This window comes from Dendropsophus ebraccatus, chromosome 6 (genome assembly GCF_027789765.1).
Source record: "Dendropsophus ebraccatus isolate aDenEbr1 chromosome 6, aDenEbr1.pat, whole genome shotgun sequence".
Classification (NCBI taxonomy): domain Eukaryota; kingdom Metazoa; phylum Chordata; class Amphibia; order Anura; family Hylidae; genus Dendropsophus; species Dendropsophus ebraccatus.
The window spans coordinates 108883711-108908891 of record NC_091459.1 but is presented as its reverse complement, the minus strand read 5'-3'; the positions used below and the strand labels follow the sequence as shown (position 1 = coordinate 108908891).

Below are 25181 nucleotides of genomic sequence, written 5' to 3'. Positions count from 1 at the left end.
TCAAACTAGATCTGTCTATCTATCTCCTATCTACAGTATCTATCTCCTATCCATCTATCTATCTATCTCCTATCTATCTATCTATCTATCTATCTATCTATCCATCTATCTCCTACAGTATCTATCTATCTATCTATCTATCTATCTATCTATCTATCTATCTGTCTGTCTGTCTGTCTGTCTGTCTATCCATCCATCCATGTGGCTACAGGCTACAACTGTGATCAGAGGTGTAAGTATGGCCCTGGAGCCCATTTTAGAATATATATATATATATATATATATATATATATATATATATATATATAAAAACACAAAACACCACAATTTAAAAAAAAAACAAAAAACAGTAAAAACATATTGTATGTCAGGAGGCCGTGATGTAACAACGCCCCTGATGTGATGTACAAGAGACCCTGTGACTATAACACCTTCCAAATAGAATAGCCCCCACCCCAGGGGCTGGCAAACTTTGGCCTGGGGAGCAAGCACACAGCAGTGGCCCATGAGTAGCGGACAATCGTCAAGGCAGATATACTCAAAGGAGAACTCTTGTCGAACCTACACATCCCAAGAAGGCAGGGGGTGAGGGGAACATGATAAATAATCCATACTTACCCGTTCCTGTGCCCCCGCAGTGCAGCGTCACTGCTCACAGATTTGTTGCTGCAGCTCCTGGTCCTGCAACATCACATACTGGGGCAAGTGGGTACATCCCGCCGGGACATGACAATGCAGGAGTGGGAGAAACGGGACAATGGCAACTGTGAGAGAGGTGGTTACTCCGTGCTGCAGGGGCATTGGGATGGGTAAGTAAAGATTTTTTTTTTTTTTACGTTCTCTTCACCCCTGCCGGCCCAGGATTTTTATATAAGACCATAGTTTAATCTGCTCTGGATTGGATTGTACCTGGTATGGACATGGAAATCATACTATTACTGACCAAACCCTGTATACTAATATAACCAATAATACTAGTATACAAGGGACCAATAATACCGCCACACCATGACCACATACTACAATCACATAGTAACTACATTATAAATAGTTACTTAATAATACAGTCACACCACGAGCACTACTACTATACTGGTACTACATTCCACTGTCCTCTTTAATGTACTGTACCACTCTCCTCTCTAATGTACTGTACCACTGCCCCCTCTAATGTACTGTACCACTGCCCCCTCTAATGTACTGTACCACTGCCCCCTCTAATGTACTGTACCACTGCCCCCTCTAATGTACTGTACCACTGTCCCCTCTAATGTACTGTACCACTGTCCTCTCTAATGTACTGTACCACTGTCCCCTCTAATGTACTGTACCACTGTCCCCTCTAATGTACTGTACCACTGTCCTCTCTAATGTACTGTACCACTGCCCCCTCTAATGTACTGTACCACTGTCCCCTCTAATGTACTGTACCACTGTCCTCTCTAATGTACTGTACCACTGTCCTCTAATATACTGTACCACTGTCCTCTAATATACTGTACCACTGCCCTCTAATATACTGTACCACTGCCCTCTAATATACTTTACCACTGCCCTCTAATGTACTGTACCACTGCCCCCTCTAATGTACTGTACCACTGCCCCCTCTAATGTACTGTACCACTGTCCTCTCTAATGTACTGTACCACTCTCCTCTCTAATGTACTGTACCGCTGTCCCCTCTAATGTACTGTACCACTGCCCTCTAATGTACTGTACCGCTGTCCTCTCTAATGTACTGTACCACTGTCCTCTAATGTACTGTACCACTGTCCCCTCTAATGTACTGTACCACTGTCGACTCTAATGTACCGTACCACTGTCCTCTCTAATGTACTGTACCACTGTCCCCTCTAATGTACCGTACCACTGTCCTTTCTAATGTACTGTACCGCTGTCCTCTCTAATGTACTGTACCACTGTCCTCTCTAATATACTGTACCACTGTACCCTCTAATGTACTGTACCACTGTCCTCTAATGTACTGTACCACTGTCCTCTCTAATGTACCGTACCACTGTCCCCTCTAATATACTGTACCACTGTCCTCTCTAATGTACTGTACCACTGTCCTCTCTAATGTACTGTGCCACTGACCCCCTAAATTATTGTTTCCCAACCAGTGTCTCCTCAGCTGTTCCTAAACTACAACCTTCATTATGCCAACAGGACATGATGGGAGTTCTAGTCGTGCAGCGACTAGAGGGTCACATGTTGGAGAACGCTATACTATATAAACTATCCCCTAAATTATTGTTTCCCTACCAGTAGCAATACTACAACTCCCATTGTACCCTAGTAGCAGGACGTAACAGCTGAGGAGACACTGGTTAGGAAGCAATAATTTAGGGGTACAGTTTATTAATGTGGAGTTATCCAACATGTGACCCTCCTAATGTTCCTAAACTGCAACCCCCATTATCTCCTGGTGGCAGGGCAAGATGTGAGTTGTAGTTTGGTAACAGCTGAGGAGCCACTGTTAGGAAGCAATGATTTAGGGGTACAGTTTAAATATATTAATGTAAAGTTCTCCACCATGTGACCTTCCTGCTGTTCCTAAACTATATTCCCTATTATCTCCTACCACCAGAGCATGATGGGAGTTGTAGTTTTGCACTAACTGAAGAGTCACATTTTGGAGAATGTTACTAATACCACTGTACCCCTAAATCGTTTCTTCTTAACAGTGGCTCCTCAGCTGTTACCAAACTACAACTCTCATCATGTCCTGTCAGCAGGGTACAATGGGAGTTGTAGTTCTGCAATAACTGGAGTCACATTTTGCAGAATAAAGCAAAATGCCCCCTCCTCCCCAACATACTCACTAGATGGTCCGTGCTGCTCTGCTGTTCTGGCCTCTTCCTGTCAGGTCTGGCCACAGCAGAGGGATACAAGCAGTGCGAATCACACTGTCTGAATCACATAGGAGAAGCTGGCCGGACATTACAGAGGAGATTGGCCGGACAGGGAGGTGAGTGTCCCCTGCTCCAGCCAGTCCTAGGCTATTGTATAGTGGTGGTGTCTTACAGACCCCAGTACTATACAGTTACCCCCCCCCCCCCCACACACACACACACACACACCCCAGATACCAGTCAGGACAGTGGGCGGCTCCTCTCCTGGCAGTCCTCTTCTCTCTCCTTCACCCTCCTCCATGTGCTGTGCACTGCTCTTTACTCCTTGATGGAACAGGCTGCCTGCTCCACCAATGAGTGACAGAAGTGTCAGATCAGAGTCTGGAGGGCTTTCTGTCACCGCTGCTGACTCTGGGAGTGGCAGAACGGCATTTATAACATCCGGCCGCCGTGGCCCTTCAGTATACTAGGGGGAGACTGTCCCAGGGGGCATATGCAACCCTGTCCCCGGCCCAGCCCGCCCCTGCCGCACCCCCTGTAATAGGCCACCCTGCTCTGCAGTCCCATGTTAAGACAAACAAAACAAGAACATACTCACCATCACACATCCCCAGCAGACTCTTCCTCCTTCCTGAGCTCCGGTCCACAGCAGCTGCGATTTTGCCTGTGCGCTCTCCTCCTCCTGGATCCTCAGTGGAGTGTCTGCCGGAAGTGACGTCTGCCACCGGAAGTGATGTCTGCCACCGGAAGTGACGTCGCGGTAGCAGACGTGCCAGCGCGCGGCAGGTCTGCTTGTAATAGAGGCTGCACTGCCTTTCAGTGTTCTGTGCAGGGGAGCGGACAGGGGGAGCTTAGCAGACGTGCTTGCGCACGGCACGTCTGCTAATGATAGGAATATTTTAAAGGGGCAGAGCGGCAGTAAAGGCCGCGGCCCCTAAATGTCCGGGGGAAGGAGGCGGGGCTGACCGACGCGGCCCGGCAGAGGCTGAGCGGATAGCGCGGCGGCCGGCCGCGCTGTTCACTCAGTCACTGCAGGTGTCTCCGCTGTATCAGGCGGCCCAGTGACTGGTAATCCGGGCGGCCCAGCGGGCATTTGCCCGGTCCGCCAGATTACCAGTCCGGGCCTGATCTGCCGCCTGAAGCGAGATCTTCACTTTACCTCATGGCAGATGCAGCCCTGGATTATGCCCTCCTGCAAACTTTTTTGGTGGGAAATACAGACAAATGCAATTTCCTTAGATTTAATTTGAAGTGAATATACCTTTTCAATCAAGTTTCTGCAGCTTTTCAGCACCTGTAATAGTGAAGCTTTCTTTTATATTGTATCCAGTGGGGGGAAAAAACCTGAAACCTGAGACCCAGTATAATTAAAAAAGGGAGGATGTCTGATCTGTCAAACCAATTATAATGGATTCTAACAAATTATAAGAGATTAACGATATCTGTCCCAAGTCTTTACAAAATAGAGGCTGCGATTCTGGTGTAAACCAAGACTTAAGGTCCTATTACCCAGAGAGATTATCTGCCAAATCAGGCAGATATCTTCCTGTGTAACAGAGCCAGCGATCAGCGGACAAGCTCGCTCTTTGGCTGATCTCAGTTTTTCAACATGCTGAAAAATAATCTGCTGCCAGCCGCACATCTCTCCGTGTAATATGAGATGTGCAGCAGATGGCTGATTACAGAAAAGGGCTGCATGGATATCACTAGCGATGTTAATGTTATCAAGCCGTGTAATAGGCTCGGTAGGTGAGCGCCTCTCTAGCAGATCTTTTATTGTAAGCCAAAACCAAGGCAGAAGCAAAAAAAGTATTGCAAATTCTATTGTATATATGTTCTGGTATTGCATGTTAACAGATGCAAAATACTGGTCAAAATACTGTGCTTATGCATGTTCAACTTTAGACCGAATTTCCAGGTTCCAAAAGGACTGTGAACTCCTTTTGTGGTAGATGTCATGGCAGATGAAGATCGGATAGCTACATTTTAAAGGGGTACTCTGGACTGGCCATATTTTTCAGATATGGCCAGGGAGGGGGTAGTTATGGATGGCGGAGGTCACTTACCTCCCCGGTTCCATCGCTGGGTGCCGGATTGCGGCGCCCCGTACCACCGTCCTGTGGCCGTTTCCTGGTATGATCTGCCGCACAAGATGCGACGTCTCCAGGCAGCTTAGCCATTCAGCGGCCAAGGTGGGACTCCGCTACCCGGGACCCGGTGCTGGAATCAGGGAGGTAAGTGACCTCTGGCATCCATAACCACCCCCTCCCATCTGAAAAAAATGGCTGGGCCGGAGTACCCCTTTAAGTGCCTGATCCTTTTGTTGTCAGCAAAATAAGCTGAAGTCCGAGCAGTCTGGCAGCATTTTATTCCCTCGTCCTCCAATGGAAAACTCAAAAGGCCAAGCATTCAAATATATTTGTGTGCTAAAAACTGTCTAGTGTATATGGCCAGCCTCACAGTATGAAAGAAATGTATACACTATAAACAGCTCTGTAAACTGATCTCACATAAAGATAGAAAATCAGTTTCTTTTGCTGGGGGATAGGATATATGATAAGATGTAATATCCGGGTCTGCAGAAGTAGTTGTTATCAGGATCACTGCACTGCCCCCATGTAGGAGGAATCCATGGGTCAAGGTGTAAATTACCTGTAAAATAGCTTATGTAGACTTTAGAAACGGAGTAAGAAATCACATATAAGTACTCCCTATTAAATACATAAAAATTACATTGAAATCAAAATAAATTAAACATTAATTTTCCTTTTTGAAATACAGGTTATCCTGTCTTCTTCTTTTCAGATTTGGACTTCGTGCTTCGTGGATGTCTGACCCTTTCTGACCCCAGTGAACTCCGGCCTCCACCAGAGCCTGCCGCAAGGCTGGACTGATTTTCGGCAGCAGGCGACCCCTAGGTTGGTACGCCTGGCTTGGCTTTCTAGCAGTGATGGGCGAGATGCAGCTGGAGACACATACACATGCTAGCAGGCAGGAACACAGCAGAAAGCTCAGGCAGGACTCACAGATAGAAAGCAGGGAATGCTTGTGTGCAAGTAGCAATTAAGGGCGTACTGCCCCTTTAAATCTCACTGAGCCAGCGTGTGCCCTAGGAGGTGGAGGGATGGGAACGGCGCTGGGCAGGAGCATGGACAGGTAAGGCACCCCGAAGGGCCGAAGAGGGGAATACTCTGAAAAACCTCATGTGTCATAAAAGACATGCTGTACAAAGGGTTAGGCTTTGTAAGGGAGTCCATGTACAGTTTGCTTTCTCCTGTTTTTCCATTTTTATTTAAAGTAGAAATGTCTTCTCATGCACTAAAGGCAGTCTTAGGCAAAACTTCCTAGACTTTATACAGTTCTGTCTTAGGTTAAGGTAGCAACTTGAACAGAATCTTTGATATTTCTGTAGCATACAAGTTTTTGGTTACTTGCTTATAGCATGTGTTACTTTGATCTTGCGGTGGGTTTGGCTGTCCGCATAAGTTCAGTAGGGCTCTCTTGACTTTGACTTTCCACCAACAGATGATTGTTGTGGAGATAGGGGTTAAGAATGGTGAAAAATCACTGCCCGACCCCACTGTTCTGTGAGAGACAAGCTGGAGTCAGAGCTCTCTGGCTGTGGCTTACTCCTTCCCTCCTAAAAGAGAACATAGAATTTCTTGCCCAGTTCCTGCTTCACTGTGGATGCTCACTGTGTATGGACCCTGAAGGTTCTTATGATCTGCCGCCTGAAGCGAAATCTTCACTTTACCTCATGGCAGATGCAGCCCTGGATTATGCCCTCCTGCAAACTTTTTTGGTGGGAAATACAGACAAATACAATTTCCATAGATTTAATTTGAAGTGAATATACCTTTTCAATCAAGTTTCTGCAGCTTTTCAGCACCTGTAATAGTGAAGCTTTCTTTTATATTGTATCCAGTGGGGGGAAAAAACCTGAAACCTGAGACCCAGTATAATTAAAAAAGGGAGGATGTTTGATCTGTCAAACCAATTATAATGGATTCTAACAAATTATAAGAGATTAACCATATCTGTCCCAAGTCTTTACAAAATAGAGGCTGCGATTCTGGTGTAAACCAAGACTTAAGGTCCTATTACCCAGAGAGATTATCTGCCAAATCAGGCAGATATCTTCCTGTGTAACAGAGCCAGCGATCAGCGGACAAGCTCGCTCTTTGGCTGATCTCAGTTTTTCAACATGCTGAAAAATAATCTGCTGCCAGCCGCACATCTCTCCGTGTAATATGAGATGTGCAGCAGATGGCTGATTACAGAAAAGGGCTGCATGGATATCACTAGCGATGTTAATGTTATCAAGCCGTGTAATAGGCTCGGTAGGTGAGCGCCTCTCTAGCAGATCTTTTATTGTAAGCCAAAACCAAGGCAGAAGCAAAAAAAGTATTGCAAATTCTATTGTATATATGTTCTGGTTTTGCATGTTAACAGATGCAAAATACTGGTCAAAATACTGTGCTTATGCATGTTTAACTTTAGACCGAATTTCCAGGTTCCAAAAGGACTGTGGTAGACTTTTGTGGTAGATGTCATGGGAGATGAAGATCGGATAGCTACATTTTAAAGGGGTACTCTGGACTGGCCATATTTTTCAGATATGGCCAGGGAGGGGGTAGTTATGGATGGCGGAGGTCACTTACCTCCCCGGTTCCATCGCTGGGTGCCGGATTGCGGCGCCCCGTACCACCGTCCTGTGGCCGTTTCCTGGTATGAGCTGCCGCACAAGATGCGACGTCTCCAGGCAGCTCAGCCATTCAGCGGCCAAGGTGGGACTCCGCTACCCGGGACCCGGTGCTGGAATCAGGGAGGTAAGTGACCTCTGGCATCCATAACCACCCCCTCCCATCTGAAAAAAAATGGCTGGGCCGGAGTACCCCTTTAAGTGCCTGATCCTTTTGTTGTCAGCAAAATAAGCTGAAGTCCGAGCAGTCTGGCAGCATTTTATTCCCTCGTCCTCCAATGGAAAACTCAAAAGGCCAAGCATTCAAATATATTTGTGTGCTAAAAACTGTCTAGTGTATATGGCCAGCCTCACAGTATGAAAGAAATGTATACACTATAAACAGCTCTGTAAACTGATCTCACATAAAGATAGAAAATCAGTTTCTTTTGCTGGGGGATAGGATATATGATAAGATGTAATATCCGGGTCTGCAGAAGTAGTTGTTATCAGGATCACTGCACTGCCCCCATGTAGGAGGAATCCATGGGTCAAGGTGTAAATTACCTGTAAAATAGCTTATGTAGACTTTAGAAACGGAGTAAGAAATCACATATAAGTACTCCCTATTAAATACATAAAAATTACATTGAAATCAAAATAAATTAAACATTAATTTTCCTTTTTGAAATACAGGTTATCCTGTCTTCTTCTTTTCAGATTTGGACTTCGTGCTTCGTGGATGTCTGACCCTTTCTGACCCCAGTGAACTCCGGCCTCCACCAGAGCCTGCCGCAAGGCTGGACTGATTTTCGGCAGCAGGCGACCCCTAGGTTGGTACGCCTGGCTTGGCTTTCTAGCAGTGATGGGCGAGATGCAGCTGGAGACACATACACATGCTAGCAGGCAGGAACACAGCAGAAAGCTCAGGCAGGACTCACAGATAGAAAGCAGGGAATGCTTGTGTGCAAGTAGCAATTAAGGGCGTACTGCCCCTTTAAATCTCACTGAGCCAGCGTGTGCCCTAGGAGGTGGAGGGATGGGAACGGCGCTGGGCAGGAGCATGGACAGGTAAGGCACCCTGAAGGGCCGAAGAGGGGAATACTCTGAAAAACCTCATGTGTCATAAAAGACATGCTGTACAAAGGGTTAGGCTTTGTAAGGGAGTCCATGTACAGTTTGCTTTCTCCTGTTTTTCCATTTTTATTTAAAGTAGAAATGTCTTCTCATGCACTAAAGGCAGTCTTAGGCAAAACTTCCTAGACTTTATACAGTTCTGTCTTAGGTTAAGGTAGCAACTTGAACAGAATCTTTGATATTTCTGTAGCATACAAGTTTTTGGTTACTTGCTTATAGCATGTGTTACTTTGATCTTGCGGTGGGTTTGGCTGTCCGCATAAGTTCAGTAGGGCTCTCTTGACTTTGACTTTCCACCAACAGATGATTGTTGTGGAGATAGGGGTTAAGAATGGTGAAAAATCACTGCCCGACCCCACTGTTCTGTGAGAGACAAGCTGGAGTCAGAGCTCTCTGGCTGTGGCTTACTCCTTCCCTCCTAAAAGAGAACATAGAATTTCTTGCCCAGTTCCTGCTTCACTGTGGATGCTCACTGTGTATGGACCCTGAAGGTTCTTATGATCTGCCGCCTGAAGCGAAATCTTCACTTTACCTCATGGCAGATGCAGCCCTGGATTATGCCCTCCTGCAAACTTTTTTGGTGGGAAATACAGACAAATACAATTTCCATAGATTTAATTTGAAGTGAATATACCTTTTCAATCAAGTTTCTGCAGCTTTTCAGCACCTGTAATAGTGAAGCTTTCTTTTATATTGTATCCAGTGGGGGGAAAAAACCTGAAACCTGAGACCCAGTATAATTAAAAAAGGGAGGATGTTTGATCTGTCAAACCAATTATAATGGATTCTAACAAATTATAAGAGATTAACCATATCTGTCCCAAGTCTTTACAAAATAGAGGCTGCGATTCTGGTGTAAACCAAGACTTAAGGTCCTATTACCCAGAGAGATTATCTGCCAAATCAGGCAGATATCTTCCTGTGTAACAGAGCCAGCGATCAGCGGACAAGCTCGCTCTTTGGCTGATCTCAGTTTTTCAACATGCTGAAAAATAATCTGCTGCCAGCCGCACATCTCTCCGTGTAATATGAGATGTGCAGCAGATGGCTGATTACAGAAAAGGGCTGCATGGATATCACTAGCGATGTTAATGTTATCAAGCCGTGTAATAGGCTCGGTAGGTGAGCGCCTCTCTAGCAGATCTTTTATTGTAAGCCAAAACCAAGGCAGAAGCAAAAAAAGTATTGCAAATTCTATTGTATATATGTTCTGGTTTTGCATGTTAACAGATGCAAAATACTGGTCAAAATACTGTGCTTATGCATGTTTAACTTTAGACCGAATTTCCAGGTTCCAAAAGGACTGTGGTAGACTTTTGTGGTAGATGTCATGGGAGATGAAGATCGGATAGCTACATTTTAAAGGGGTACTCTGGACTGGCCATATTTTTCAGATATGGCCAGGGAGGGGGTAGTTATGGATGGCGGAGGTCACTTACCTCCCCGGTTCCATCGCTGGGTGCCGGATTGCGGCGCCCCGTACCACCGTCCTGTGGCCGTTTCCTGGTATGAGCTGCCGCACAAGATGCGACGTCTCCAGGCAGCTCAGCCATTCAGCGGCCAAGGTGGGACTCCGCTACCCGGGACCCGGTGCTGGAATCAGGGAGGTAAGTGACCTCTGGCATCCATAACCACCCCCTCCCATCTGAAAAAAAATGGCTGGGCCGGAGTACCCCTTTAAGTGCCTGATCCTTTTGTTGTCAGCAAAATAAGCTGAAGTCCGAGCAGTCTGGCAGCATTTTATTCCCTCGTCCTCCAATGGAAAACTCAAAAGGCCAAGCATTCAAATATATTTGTGTGCTAAAAACTGTCTAGTGTATATGGCCAGCCTCACAGTATGAAAGAAATGTATACACTATAAACAGCTCTGTAAACTGATCTCACATAAAGATAGAAAATCAGTTTCTTTTGCTGGGGGATAGGATATATGATAAGATGTAATATCCGGGTCTGCAGAAGTAGTTGTTATCAGGATCACTGCACTGCCCCCATGTAGGAGGAATCCATGGGTCAAGGTGTAAATTACCTGTAAAATAGCTTATGTAGACTTTAGAAACGGAGTAAGAAATCACATATAAGTACTCCCTATTAAATACATAAAAATTACATTGAAATCAAAATAAATTAAACATTAATTTTCCTTTTTGAAATACAGGTTATCCTGTCTTCTTCTTTTCAGATTTGGACTTCGTGCTTCGTGGATGTCTGACCCTTTCTGACCCCAGTGAACTCTGGCCTCCACCAGAGCCTGCCGCAAGGCTGGACTGATTTTCGGCAGCAGGCGACCCCTAGGTTGGTACGCCTGGCTTGGCTTTCTAGCAGTGATGGGCGAGATGCAGCTGGAGACACATACACATGCTAGCAGGCAGGAACACAGCAGAAAGCTCAGGCAGGACTCACAGATAGAAAGCAGGGAATGCTTGTGTGCAAGTAGCAATTAAGGGCGTACTGCCCCTTTAAATCTCACTGAGCCAGCGTGTGCCCTAGGAGGTGGAGGGATGGGAACGGCGCTGGGCAGGAGCATGGACAGGTAAGGCACCCCGAAGGGCCGAAGAGGGGAATACTCTGAAAAACCTCATGTGTCATAAAAGACATGCTGTACAAAGGGTTAGGCTTTGTAAGGGAGTCCATGTACAGTTTGCTTTCTCCTGTTTTTCCATTTTTATTTAAAGTAGAAATGTCTTCTCATGCACTAAAGGCAGTCTTAGGCAAAACTTCCTAGACTTTATACAGTTCTGTCTTAGGTTAAGGTAGCAACTTGAACAGAATCTTTGATATTTCTGTAGCATACAAGTTTTTGGTTACTTGCTTATAGCATGTGTTACTTTGATCTTGCGGTGGGTTTGGCTGTCCGCATAAGTTCAGTAGGGCTCTCTTGACTTTGACTTTCCACCAACAGATGATTGTTGTGGAGATAGGGGTTAAGAATGGTGAAAAATCACTGCCCGACCCCACTGTTCTGTGAGAGACAAGCTGGAGTCAGAGCTCTCTGGCTGTGGCTTACTCCTTCCCTCCTAAAAGAGAACATAGAATTTCTTGCCCGTGTCAAACATTCCTATGTATGGATGGGCTTTATGGAGAATAAAGTGTTTGGCCACCTTAAGGCTTTCTACAGGGATTAGCACTGAAGTCTACTCACATCCAACGCTGGCAGACACTTCCTCGTAATTCTCAAGTCAGGGCCAGACTGACTAGAAAGTTCCAGCCCTCTGAGTAGGGAATTGGACCACACTCTCAGTGTCTGAGAGAAGGTCATGTAACCAAGTTCTTTACATCCATGACATGTGACCATACTAGGAGTGACCAATACAAAGCAGTGTATCATAAAGTATTATAAATATCTCTTAAACCTTGTATGGCAGAATGTGACGCAAACTAATACATTTCCCTCAGTATGTAGTAAAGATGGTGTTATATATTTCAAAAAAAATTTAATTTCATCTCAATTTTTTAATAACCCAAAGGCCTTGCCTGAATTTTTCCGTGGGAGCCCATATCTGAGAAGAATGTATATAAAAATACTTATGGTGGAAACCAAGGTCCCGTAAGCATTGCCTGAGATCAGACCGAAGCTGAAAGCTTCACCAGAATAATGTGTGAATAAATCTCACTCACAGCCCTTATTGCATAGCTCAAAGGGAACAATAGGGGGTGAGCTGAACCTCCTATTCACAACTAGGTGCCTTTACTACTTTGATCTGTCTTAGATTTAGCTATGAAGACTATTACATAATTTGAGGACAAGAGCACAAGCCACAGGCCCAAGACCTCCATCTTGCTGAGAGGCAACAGTTCACTAATCCCCTTTACACCACTGTCTACAAGAATTCACATAACCTTTAACGCAGACAAGACAGACACACAATAAATAAGGGTCAGTAAGCAGAGTCAAAATAAATAGTCTGGTCTCAAGCCACAAGGTCAAGGCCTCGCAATAGGGGCTTTATGCCTGTGCAGCTGGCAATAAAACTACCAATATTTTTTATTCACAGACTATGCCATAAAGTCGTATGACTTAATCTCCTAGGATGTTAAAGACTACCTGTCATTAAAAAAACTTTTACTGTTTGAGAAAGACATATCAGAGTATTCAGACCTTGACCTGACAGTAGAACAAACAGGGAGATGACTGCGCTACCGTCCTCTCCTCTCCCATCTCTGTGTCGTATCTGCAACCTAGACAGACCTCTTAGACTAAAGGCCCTATTCCACGGAACGATTATCGACCGCTACGGCCGATAATCATCCCGTTGAATAGGAGGCAACGATTAGCCGACATTGTTCATGTCGGCTGATCATTGACGTCAACATGTTGAAAGACAAACGACTTATATAGCAACGATCTGCTGCTGTCCCCCTGTGTAATAGGAGTGGCGGCAGCAGACCGCTGCTATATCCTATGGGCTGCCCGGACGATCAGCGATCACCCGGGCAGCCCCCCCCGCAGCTCCCCCTGGCCCTCCCCGAGCTCACGCGCTTGCTGCCGCCGCGTGGAATGGCTGCGGCAACGAGCGGGGAACGAGGAGCAAACAAGCACTAATAGCACTCGTTTGCTCCTCTCAGTGTAATAGGGGCTGTACTTTTGAAATTCGTTTCGGTCACATGACACGGAGTCGGGAGTAAATGTGTGTCCTCCCAATTCGTTCTCCTAATTGGTCGTGAATTGAATGCTCAGACACAAAACCCGAACGCTCTGCAATATTGCTCATCACTAAGAGCCATATTATTCTTGAACCAGTTTTTTCCATATTTGCTTTTCTTCTGCTTAGTCTGCTACTATTTACAATCCCAAAATAGATCTTTTGCAAAGTGGTTTTATTCATGTGTGTACAAAGCTTAGGTGGAGTTTTCCTCGGTTGACCCTTTGCTAAAAAGAAATACTCTCCTGCATTTCTAGAAAGCTCCCAGCAAGACTGAGCCATGAGATAAGAACTACAAGACACTCTGCTATAGCTGTGTTCACACATACATGCAAGCACATGCTAGTGAAACCAGGCCCCCTGGAGTTCTCCAACAGCCGTGCAAGTGAAAGTCCTCTCAACATTGGAAGACCATTGGGGAAACCAAGTAGCAGGGTTTCATGCGCGTGCATTTGGGATCACAGCCACATGGAAGTTGGCACAAAATAATGTTAAATAGAAGGCTATAATTATATATATGTATATCAGCAGAAGCCAAGCAAAAGCATGGACGGCACTACCAACGGCAGAATGTCCACCAGCACTCTTAACTCAACAAGAAGTAGTCTCTCAGATAAAGTATTCCAGCAGAAGAACTCTCCAAAAATTATCTCAGCCAACTTAATTTTTTAACCCCTCCATGACCAAGGTCATTGGGGCCAGGATGTCCGGGTCAAATTAATGCAATGTTCCTCCCCGCCTTGGTGTTTTTATTTTTCTGCCTACTGGGCTGGTTGGGGTGTAATTTTTTGGAAATTTTGATCAGTTTTTAATATTTTTTTTTTCTGATATAAAATTTAAAAAAATCAGCAATTCTGGTATTTTTTTTCCGTTTACGACGTTCACTATGCGGGAACAATAATGTTATATTTTAATAGATCGGACAATTGCGCACGCTATGATATGTAATATGTTTATTTTTTACATATTTTTATTTTTATAATGGGCAAGGAGAAATATTAAACTTTTTTTGGGGGGGGGTTATATAAGGTTTTTTTTATACTTTTAAAACCTTTTTTATTACACTTTTTTTAACACTTTTATTTTACTGTAAAACATGCAATAATTAGATTGCATATACTGATCATATAGTGATCGCAGCTGCCTGTCATTATCTCCGGCCCCGGACACACTGATGTGTGCTGGGCCACTCTTACTGGATCAGTCCCGCACTCATCAAAATCCCCTTACTGTCAGGAACGTATATATACGCTCCTTCTGCATGGGCATGTGCATCAGGAACACATATATATATACGTATGGCTGACATGAAGGGGTTAAATAGGGTCACAGGGCACAGACACAGGCAACAGGCATTTCCCTGCACACGGTACTTCCTCTTTGCCAAAAGGAAGTGCTGTGTGAAGTGAAACAGGCGGACGGTTTGAATCTTAATCTGAACTTTTTTTTTTTTTTTACTGTTCATTATTTCCTACCTTGAAGCAACTTAGATAGCCTTCACTCAGATTTCCATACCATTTTGCTGCTGCAGGCTGTCTTCAACCCCTTCAGATAGGTGTCTTATGTATCATTGGTGATGAATAGTGTATTGGAGACTGGTCATATCTCCTCATTCACACAGAGATTTGGGGTCTTAAAGGGGTGCATTTTTTAATTAACTGGTACCAGAAAGCTATACCAATTTCAAAATTACGTCTATTTAAAAAATTCAAGTTGTCCAGTACTTATCAGCTGCTGTATGTCTAGGAGGAAGTAGTGTATTCTTTACAGTCTGACACGGTGCTCTGTGTTGCCTCCTCTGGCTGTGAAAGGAACTGTCAAGAACAGTAGGAAATCCCAATAGAAAACCTTTACTGCTCTTCACAATTCCTGTTACAGAGGTGGCAGCAGAGAGCACTGTGTCAGACTGGAAATAATACACCACTTCCTGCATGACATACAGCAGCTGATAAGTATGGAAGTATGGAGTTTATTGTAAAATACAAGTCTCTACAACTTAAAAACTATTTTTCCCCCTGGATTACCCCCTTAAGACCCCAAATCTCTGTGTTTAATGAGGAGATCTTAATTGTGCTTATTTTTAGGTGTTTTTTTTACCTTAGCAAGTCTTTAACATTTTTTTTTACTGGAAAAAATGTTAATACACTATCAGAACAATGCTACAGACCAATAGGAGTATGTGCATAATAGGTAAAATCTACATGTATTATTTTGAAAAACGTCTAAAATTGTACATTTCACCTACAGAGAGTAACAAATGCACATAGGAACAAAACAATTCTCTTCATTCCAACTGTAGATTCACTAATTTCTAATTGACACCCTTCAGGATTTTTTCTGAATGGTGTCCGTTCAGGAAAATAGATCAGGAAATTATAGAACCTGTCCTATTTTCATCAGGATTTCCTGAACGGATGCCCCTATAGAAATCTATGGGAGCTCAGAAAATCCTAATGCTTTCCTGATGTGCATGAGGAAATCCTAAAGACAGTCCTGATTGTTTCCTGAAGCCTCCTGAAGGCCTTGTGATCAGGATTTCTTGACATTAAAAACTGACACAGACATGTGAAGGGGGTCTTAGGGCCATTTCACACGGAGTAAAAGCAGCAGAATTCCGCCTACCTCAGTGTCATATAGTGTGTCTATGGGAGGGCTCTTGCATTCGCTCTCTGTGCCTCTCCGCCCAGAGAATTGAAATGTCAATTCTAAAACTGAAACTGAACTGGCCCTTACTGAATGTAATAGCTATTAGTGTCAGGAGTCTTATCATACATTTATTAGTTTTAGTGTCTTTATTGCCCTAAATAAAACTTCTTTAATGTGTGAAATAAATGTAGCCCAGGGGTCTACTGTGGCCGCAACACCTCTCCCCTGTGATGTTGCACCCACTACCTGTTTGACACACAAGCAGCGACCCATGAGGGAATCCCCATGCACTATAAGACTATGTTCACATGTAGTATGAGATCGGCCGTTCCGTGACCCGGCCAGGTCACGGAGCGGCCAGTCTCAGAAAAGATCATCGAGGCTGGTACTGCAGAACCGGCCGGATGATCTTTAGCATTGCAGAGTTCTGATGCGGGTGTATTCTTGCACGCCCGCATCAGAACTCCCTACTGCACACTATGGAGCGTGTGGCCGGATCCGCTGGCTCCACAGTGTGCACTGACAGGGTTCAATGAATTGCGGCCACAGAAAATGGACATGTCAGTTTGTTACGGCGCCGCTAGCACAACATAAGTTCCGTACCAATCACAGCCATTGCAACAACGGCCGTGATTACTACGGAACTTATGTTGTGTGAACATGGCCTCAATGGTTATATTAGGTGTAATGTAGCTCAGTATCTCAGAGGCAATTTTCATTTACCAGTTTCTCTAAGGTTGGATTCACACTGCATTTTTGCTATCCATTTTTTTTCATGTTTTATGCAAAAAATGGATGAAAAACAAATGAAAAAAAGAGGCATTTGTGTTCATCCCTTTTGATCTGTTTTCCCGTTGACTTCCATTAACCCCTTAAGGTCAAAGCCAATTTTCGTTTTTGCGCTTTTGCTTTTTCCACTTTATGTTTAAAAAGCCATAGGACTTGCATTTTTTCACCCAGAGACCCGCATAAGCCCTTATTTTTTGCGATACCAATTGTACTTTGCAATGACAGGCTGAATTTTACCATAAAATATGCTGCGAAACCGTAAAAAAATCATTTGCGCTGTCAAATTGAAAAAAAAGGAATTTGTTTTAATTTCAGGGAGTTTCCTGTTTACACCGTTCACCCTATGGTAAAACTGACTTGTTATGCATGTTCCTCAAGTCGTTACGATTACAACGATATGTATAACATGTATAACTTTTATATTATCTGATGGCTTTAAAAAAAATTCAAATTATTGTTAACAAATATATGTTCCTAAAAATTGCTCTATTCCCAGGCTTATAGCGCTTTTATCCTTTGGTCTATGGGGCTGTGTGAGAAGTCATTTTTTGCGCCATGATGTGTTCTATCGGTACCTTAATTGTGCTCATGAGACTTTTTGTTCGCTTTTTATTAAATTTTTTCTGGATTTCATGCGACCAAAAATGCACAATTTTGCACTTTGGATTTTTTTGCGCTTGCGCCGTTTACCATGCGAGATCAGGAATGTGATAAATTAATAGTTCGGGCGATTACGTGCGTGGCGATACCAAATATGTTTATTTATTTGTTTATTTATATTTATAAAATGGTAAAAGGGGGGTGATTTGGACTTTTATTAGGGGAGGGGATTTTTTATTTATAAAAAAACATTTTTACTTTTTTCTTTACATTAACAAGAAGTCCCCCTCATAGAGATCAATGCTGTGTATATACACAGCAAAGATCGATTAGATCGGTGATAGATTGCTTTGGCCTGCTGCAGGCCAGAGCAATCTATTGCCGAGGCGGGATTAGCGTCATTGCGACGCTGAGGCCCGACATGGGCAGAAGGACAAATCTCCCCCCCACAATGAGATCTGACCCACTAGACACCAGGGATCCACGGAGCTAAGCTTCTAAATGCAGCTGTCAGGTTTGACAGCTGCATTTAGAGGCTTAATTAGCCAGCGCGGCAACGGGACCCGTGCCGGCTAATAGAGGCGCTTCCCGGCTCTACATAACAGCCGGGAGCAGCGCCATTCAGAGCAGGATCCCGGCGGGACCCCTCTCTGAACTCCCCCCGCAGCACCATGATGTATCACATACGTCATGGGTCGCTAAGGGGTTAAACAAAAAAAGATCAAAATGCATCCTTTTTTAGTGCGCACAAACACGTGGTCTACCACGTTTTTGTGTACATCAAAAAAAGGGTGTGTTTTGATTCACTTTTTGATCCGTTTTCTTATAATGGAAATTAATGGAAAAACGGATCAGAAACAGTAAATAGGTGCGGCTCACAATTGGACTACTGAATGGGTCGAGGTTAAACCTAGATGGGCCAATAAAGGGAAAGATACTATAAAAAGTTTTTCCAGTCCTCTAGACCACAACAGCCCTATCTTTCAAAACAGGATAGTTTAATGTTAAAAAAAAAAAAAAAAAAAAATAGCCACTTTAACCACTGTAGACATTGAATTACTGTCAATTTACTATGAATTGCTATTTTTTATTTATTTTTTTTTTAACATTAAACTATCCTGTTTTTTAAAAAATAGGGCTGTTGTGGTCTAGAGGACTGGAAAAACTTTTTATAGGATGAAGAAAACGGATTACAAAAACACAGTGTGAACCCAGCCTTACACCGGAATGGGCTCTGCTTAATATACAGTAGTTAGCTATCAGATTTTAATTTACTTGTATAATGCATGGATAGCACGTGTTATTTGTTTGACCAGCAGCCACCTGGAAGAGTACAGTACTAGGCACAAGATGTAACACCATCTTATCCTGAATGCAGCATTGATTTTCTTTTTAGGATGCAGTGAACCTATCCATTACTTGATAAAGAAAAACATAAGAGATATTTTTTACCAGGTGGAAGATATTTATTAATGCGCCAGATCTATTGACCAGCGTTGCTTTGTTTCATTGTTTTTAATTTAATGAATGGTTTATTAAAAAAAAAAAAAAAAAAAGCTTCCATATACAATGCCCATATAATGAATGAGAGAGGATTTGTCAGATGTGTTCTTCAGTAAAGAGCTGATCCTGTACATTGTGCTGAGGCAGAAGGTCAGAAATTAAGCCCGGTATGGACAGATGGCTCAGCAGCATACGACCTGTACATTAGAACTTGATGCATACACTGTGATTGTGGCTTTCAGGTCTCGACTATTCCTTCAGTGGCGCATAGGTTAGTCTTGTTACTATAGTAATAGTAGGAACCTGCTTCATACAGAGATGCAATTACAGATACAAACTTACATAATTCATGGAAGTCAATAATAGGGCAAGTCTGATCAGAAATAAATAGTTAATAAAGGGGTTGTGCTATTGATAACAACTACTGCTGGTACAGGTACAGCCTCATAAACATGTCAATCATACACTTTTCTGGCAGTAGCCACTTAAAGAGGCTGTCCAGGCGCATTACATTTATATATGATTGGGGGTGAATTACACATAAAAAGTTGTCATACTCACCTACCCTGATCCCCACAGCTGCCATTCCATCTCCTGGTCCCTGCTCTTCACTACTTCTTCCTGCTTTGGAGACAAACCATCTCATCTATGTCCAGTGATTGGCTTAGCGGGACACTTCCTGCTGAAATGGCTTATCTCAAGAAACGGGGGAAACAGTGATCAGTGGGATCTGGAAGACGAGGGGCAGCAGGGAATCAGGGTGAGTATTTTTTATGTTTAACAAACCCATGGCCATATATACAAAATGTAATTTTACATCCTTTCTATTCAAATAAAATGCTACTCACTTGATAGACTGACCAGGTCCACCTGAACCAGCCGGGGACCATCTTTTAAAGGGCACATGGAAATGGGTTTACTTAATGAGATGTCATGGGCAGGCATATTGTTCTTTCTATGGAAGTTAGACTTCTATATACTGTAAAAGCTTTCTAGTTTTCTGTCCTGCTTCCATATATGAATGCAACTCAATATTACAAGAAAACAGTCAAGGCATGAAAATATCAATTGTTTTTCCTGTTGTATCTGACCACCAGTATCATTCAAGTGACTGATGTGTTCGCACAATCACATATGATAGAAAGCCACAATTGTCGGTGCAGAAGTACAATGGACAACACTGAGGATATGATGAGAACATCTGACAGCAGGCTTGATAGGAGTCTCTTACCACTGATATCCACAATGAAATACACAGCCTCGATCTTTTATTTAGTCCTCAGGTCTTTATGCTTTGTCCATTCTGAAAACTTTCCACACTATATCTGTCAAATGCTCCGCAGCAATATCGTCTTTCGATAAACTTTTGTCTGAGTTCACTACTTCTCAGTCCATATACAACAGGGCTGAGACACTGAGCTAAGGAGAAGATAATAAAATTAAACAAATCCAGAATAAAATAATCGCCTTTCCCACTGATCCAAATGTTCATGAGCGTTGGCAGGATGTGCAGGGCGCTCTGTAGTCCATGGATCAGGATGGTTCTTTTGGCTTGGCGGTTGGATTTTGTAAAATGCCCGGCTCGTTTTCCTTCTCTAAACATAATAATGTAAGATCCCAAGATGACAAGGACCAGTATGATGATGAAAACTATTCCAGTTATTCTCTGTGATGTACTTGATATGGTATTCGGGCAATTTTGATCCTTTTGAACAACATACTGGTGACCTTTCTGTATGCCTTCATAGACGAGTGACACCACAGGGTCCAGCAAAGCAATAATCCATAGACACACAATTAGCTTATACTTCAGAGAATGAGCCAATCCTAAGTATTTAAGAGGCCAGCAAACAGCTATGCAAGTGTTCAATGCCATTAAGACTAGAGTCAATAGCACCGCCCTTCCAACTATTATCTGGACTGCAAAAAGGATCCAGCAGACAATGACTGGGGCATTGACCTGGAAAGCTCGCAAGTAGCTAGTTATAGTTCCGAAACCAAAGAATAAAGTCAAGAACACCAGATGGTGGCACAAGAAGAAGTATCGCACTTCCTTCTTCAGTACGCTGTCTTTCCACACAGTTTGAGTTATCAAGATGGTGAAAACAGAGCAGATAAGGAAATCCAGCAGGAAGAAGGAGCCTTTTAATGTGTGGAGTAATCGATTGGAGCTGGAGTCATTGGTGCTGTTCATAGTATATAGATGATAAATGCAAATCTACGAAACAAAGCAGATATGTATCTCTCCTTATTAAATAAGTTATACCAAATGCTATTAACACTATTGCCTATATATATATATATATATATATATATATATATATATATATATATTTATAGCAATGTACTGTTTCGAACTTTAATTACAAGATTTAAATCATAAATACATTTCTGATTAAATATTCAAATCTTTTGATTATCAGAAGAATAAATGGAAAATAAAATATATAAAAATATATTCACACAACAAAAGTATACTGTGTATAACATCAGAGACATCTACAAATAAAGGCATAATAGGTTATCATCAATATAGCAAATCACGGTTTACATCAAACCTATCTTTTTTTTTAAGGAGAGCACCTTACAGTCCCAGGGGGTCCTTGCACACTTCTTTATGGACTTGTTTCAGCCTCCTTACAGGTACAGCCGAATGGATATCTTAGTACAGCTGAGGCATCTCACCGGGTATTTCTGGTAAGTGTCTATAACTATATTCCTGACATAGATCTCTTTATAAAAGTGAGATGAACATAGGAATGAGGCACACTCATTACTAAGAAACCAATATATAGCTCCAGGAAGAGTATCCAGGCAGCCTGGTTTATCTGACTATAACATCTTGACCCTTTCCTGATTAATTGCAGTAAAAAAGGTGTTAGAAATGAATTGCAGAGGTGGTTCTGTGTCACTTGCTGCCAAGGCGAGTAGAAAAACATCCATCAAAAATACCACAATCTGTATTTCATTCTAAAAATACATGTTTATCTCTCTAATGTCCGCATGGTCATCATGGATATACAATCTGAGGCAAGAATGGACTGGTATGAAGAGAGCTTAAAGGAGAAGTCCAGCGAATTTTAAAATTTGGCAAGGGGCGGTGGGGGACATAATTAACCACTACTTACCCCTCCCCATGCCTCTGCAGCTATTGCTGCTGCTCCGGGACCCCTGCCAGGCTTCAGGATTTCCTACGGCTGGAACGTCACAACCCGGTTAATGGACTGCCCGCTGGACTGGGGTGGGGCACCGCTGCAGTTACTAGTTGGCTGAAGGGGCAGTCCATCATCCAGGTTAGGTATGTTCCATGAATCATGAGAATCGGGGAGAAATGCCTTCTGGCGCGGGTCTCAGAGCCTGTGATGTGGGATTTAGGGGCACGGGGAGAGGTTAGTAGTGATTCTTCTTTAAAACTTCTTTTAGTCTAAATATATATTACTAATAGTAACAGCGAGGGGTCAAAAAATTAAATTGTGCTTTCCTTGATTTTATTTACTAACCCCTAAGACTGAGCCCATTGATGCACAGGGCAGGTTGGGGTGTAATTTTTTGCTCCACGATTTTTAGTTTTTATTACTATTATATTGGTTTTAAAAGAAAAATTATGGGGGGCATGTACAGATGCCGATGAGGACGGACGTGTGAGTCCTGAGATCCTGCAAGCACCGGCTATACAGCAGCTCAAACAATCTCCTGTGACCCAAACTAACAAGTTTACGGGTTACGGGTACCTCTCTTGTTACTCTGAGTTCCTACATGACCCGGTCCAAAAAGAAGAAGGGGCCGAAGAAAATACCTGACTTTATCTCCGCCGCCGACAAGATCCAAGATGGCGCCGGCCACAGTAAGTGCGGCGCTGCAGGGCCGTCTCATCACATCCCTCTGCGACAAACAGCACAAGCCGCCTCAGCCATATCCCCAGCAGCAACGGGATCAGAGGTAAATAGAGCACCAATCTCACCAGCTCCTATGCTAGCGTTGGAATCATCTCCTGATAACGCTTCAGAGGCGAGCCCTTCTCTGCGCCACACAGCAGAGAGGTGCGCGACCACCATTGTCTCCCGGGCCTATAGCTCCAGCACCTTCCTAGAGGTGGACACCCCTTCCCTCCCACCCACGCCGCTATCGTGGAAAGTGTCCCACTCTCAGAGACCTATGCATACCCCATTGACTAAAGAAGGGGCCCCCATGCAATATGTATACACTGGCCCAGCAGCTACTGACAGGCCAGTCACTGAGTCTGTGATGAAACTCCTGCTGCAGGAATTGAACATATCCATAGAACAAAATATTGACCGCGCCATCTCTAAGGCCCATAAAGAAATAGATGCTATTGGGTAGAGGACCTCCCACATTGAATCCAAAATGGGCGAACTCACTAAGTCACATAATGAACTAGTGAACTCTCATAACGCATTGGAGGATGAGGTAGAGGCCCTGAAGTTAAAACTCGCAGACGTTGAAGATAGGTCTTGACGTAACATGTGAGAGGCATACCAGAGTCAGGCAAGCCAGACCAACTAAAAGAATTCATAACTGACTACTTTGTGCAGCTACTCCCTGATGCTGTTGACAGGGATCTGTTTATAGATAGGGCACATCTGCTACCCAAGCCAAGGAGCCTGCCCGCAGCTACACCACGAGACGTGATAATCAGGATTCATTTTTATCACGTAAAAGAACAGATTATGGAAGCAGCAAGGAGAGCTACAAATATTCCAGAATGGTTCTCATCTATCACGCTCTTTGCTGACCTCCCTGCCGCAACTCTAGCACGCAGACGAGAATTTGCACCTAGTACCAAGATCTTCAGAGACCAGGGAATCCTGTAAAAATTGGGTTTCCTATGTTAAATTGATTCTCTCCAGGAATGGAACCACCATCATCGCCAATACCCTGGAAGAAGCAGCCAGATTATGCTCGGAATGGGACCTGACCTCTCGCAATGAAGAGTCAAATGGGGGGAAACGCCCGCCACAGTGCCCTCTCTCACCTGAATGGTCTACAGTGAACTATAATAGGAAACGTCCACGTTAAAGACCGTCCTAATCTTTCTTCTCCAGATACTGGGAACTCTTACTCCGACCTTATATCCTTTTTTACGGGGAAATGTTGTCTTCTATACCAGTTGCAATTATGGGTTGCGGTACCATACTAACTGTATGCCGGTTGGACATAGAAACTTCAGCCTATTTTTTTTTTCTTTCTGCCTGTTCGATACCCTCCAAGGATGGGACTCTTCACCCCACCACCGACTTCTTTTTTTTGTTGTATACATGGTTTTTTACGTATTCTTCGTCCTCTGTTGATGTTCTTTGGATAATATGAAAACTCTAATAAAAAATACGTTGTAAAAAAAAAAAAGAAAAGAAAAATTATGGTTGCTTTTTATAAAAAATGTTCTGATATATAATTAAAAAAAATCAGTAATCCTGGTGTTTTCTTTTTTCCGTTCACGCTGTTAACCATGCGGGAACAATAATTTTATATTTTACTAAATTGCACACGCTATGATATATAATATGTATATTTTATTTTTGAAAATATTTTTATTTTTATAATGGGCAAGGAGGAATATTAAACTTTTATGGGGTTTATAGGGGTTTTTTAAAATTACACTTTAAAAAAAAAAACAAACACTTTTATTCACTTTAACCCTTTGAGGATCAGGCCCAAAATGACCCAGTGGACCGCGCAAATTTTGATCATTGCGCTTTCGTTTTTCCCTCCCCCTCTTCTAAGAGCTCCAGCACTTTCAGTTTTGTGTTACAGGAATAGTTGTACTTTGTAATGGCGTCTTTCATTTTACCATAACATGTATGATGGAATTCCAAATATATTATTTATGAAGATATAAATAGGTGAAATCGTAAAAAAGAATGCAATATGGTAACGTTTGGGGGGTTCCTGTGTCTACGTAATGCACTATATGGTAAAAGCGACATGATACCATTATTCTATAGGTCAGTCCGAACACAACCATATGCAGGTTACACAGATTCTCTAATGTTATATATATATTTTTTTATGAAATCCTTTTTTTTGGCAATTAGTTAATAATATAATGGCCCTATTGTGACGCTTATAACGGTTTTACTTTTTTCACCTATGGGGCTGTATGGGGTGTCATTTTTTTGCGGGGGTCCCGATCGGTAAGTGACAGGGGACTCAATACTTCATTGGGGAGCAGAGTGTATTAACCCCTTGCCTCTGCAACCTGTTTTGGCCCTAATGCTTGGGGGCCCATTTTTTAAATCTGACCTATCCCACTTTATTTAGTAATATTAGGAATCCCACTGTAGATCCCCCTATGTCATGGCAAAAGAACAA

At 43.1% G+C, this 25181-nt stretch overlaps 1 protein-coding gene and 1 long non-coding RNA gene across 4 annotated transcripts in view; one reads left to right on the top strand and one right to left on the bottom strand.

Moving 5' to 3' along the window:
* Positions 1-25181, top strand: part of LOC138795896 (uncharacterized) — a 99269-nt gene that overhangs the window by 32025 nt on the left and 42063 nt on the right. Inside the window, exons 2-5 of one of the 2 annotated variants that reach the window (XR_011363684.1) lie at positions 5661-5773; positions 8257-8369; positions 10853-10965; positions 13571-14109. This is a non-coding gene — a long non-coding RNA (uncharacterized lncRNA). Of the gene's footprint in view, positions 1-5660; positions 5774-8256; positions 8370-10852; positions 10966-13570; positions 14110-25181 lie in introns of those variants that run through there. The other variant, XR_011363683.1, reaches the window with a different exon arrangement.
* LOC138795895 (odorant receptor 131-2-like) overlaps positions 18890-25181 on the bottom strand; it is a 34272-nt gene continuing 27980 nt past the window's right edge. For both annotated transcript variants that reach the window (XM_069975610.1, XM_069975611.1), the window contains one exon: positions 18890-21069. In XM_069975610.1, coding sequence (XP_069831711.1) covers positions 20131-21045 — 915 coding nt within the window. In that variant the 5' untranslated portion in view covers positions 21046-21069 and the 3' untranslated portion in view covers positions 18890-20130. The remainder of the gene's footprint in view (positions 21070-25181) is intronic.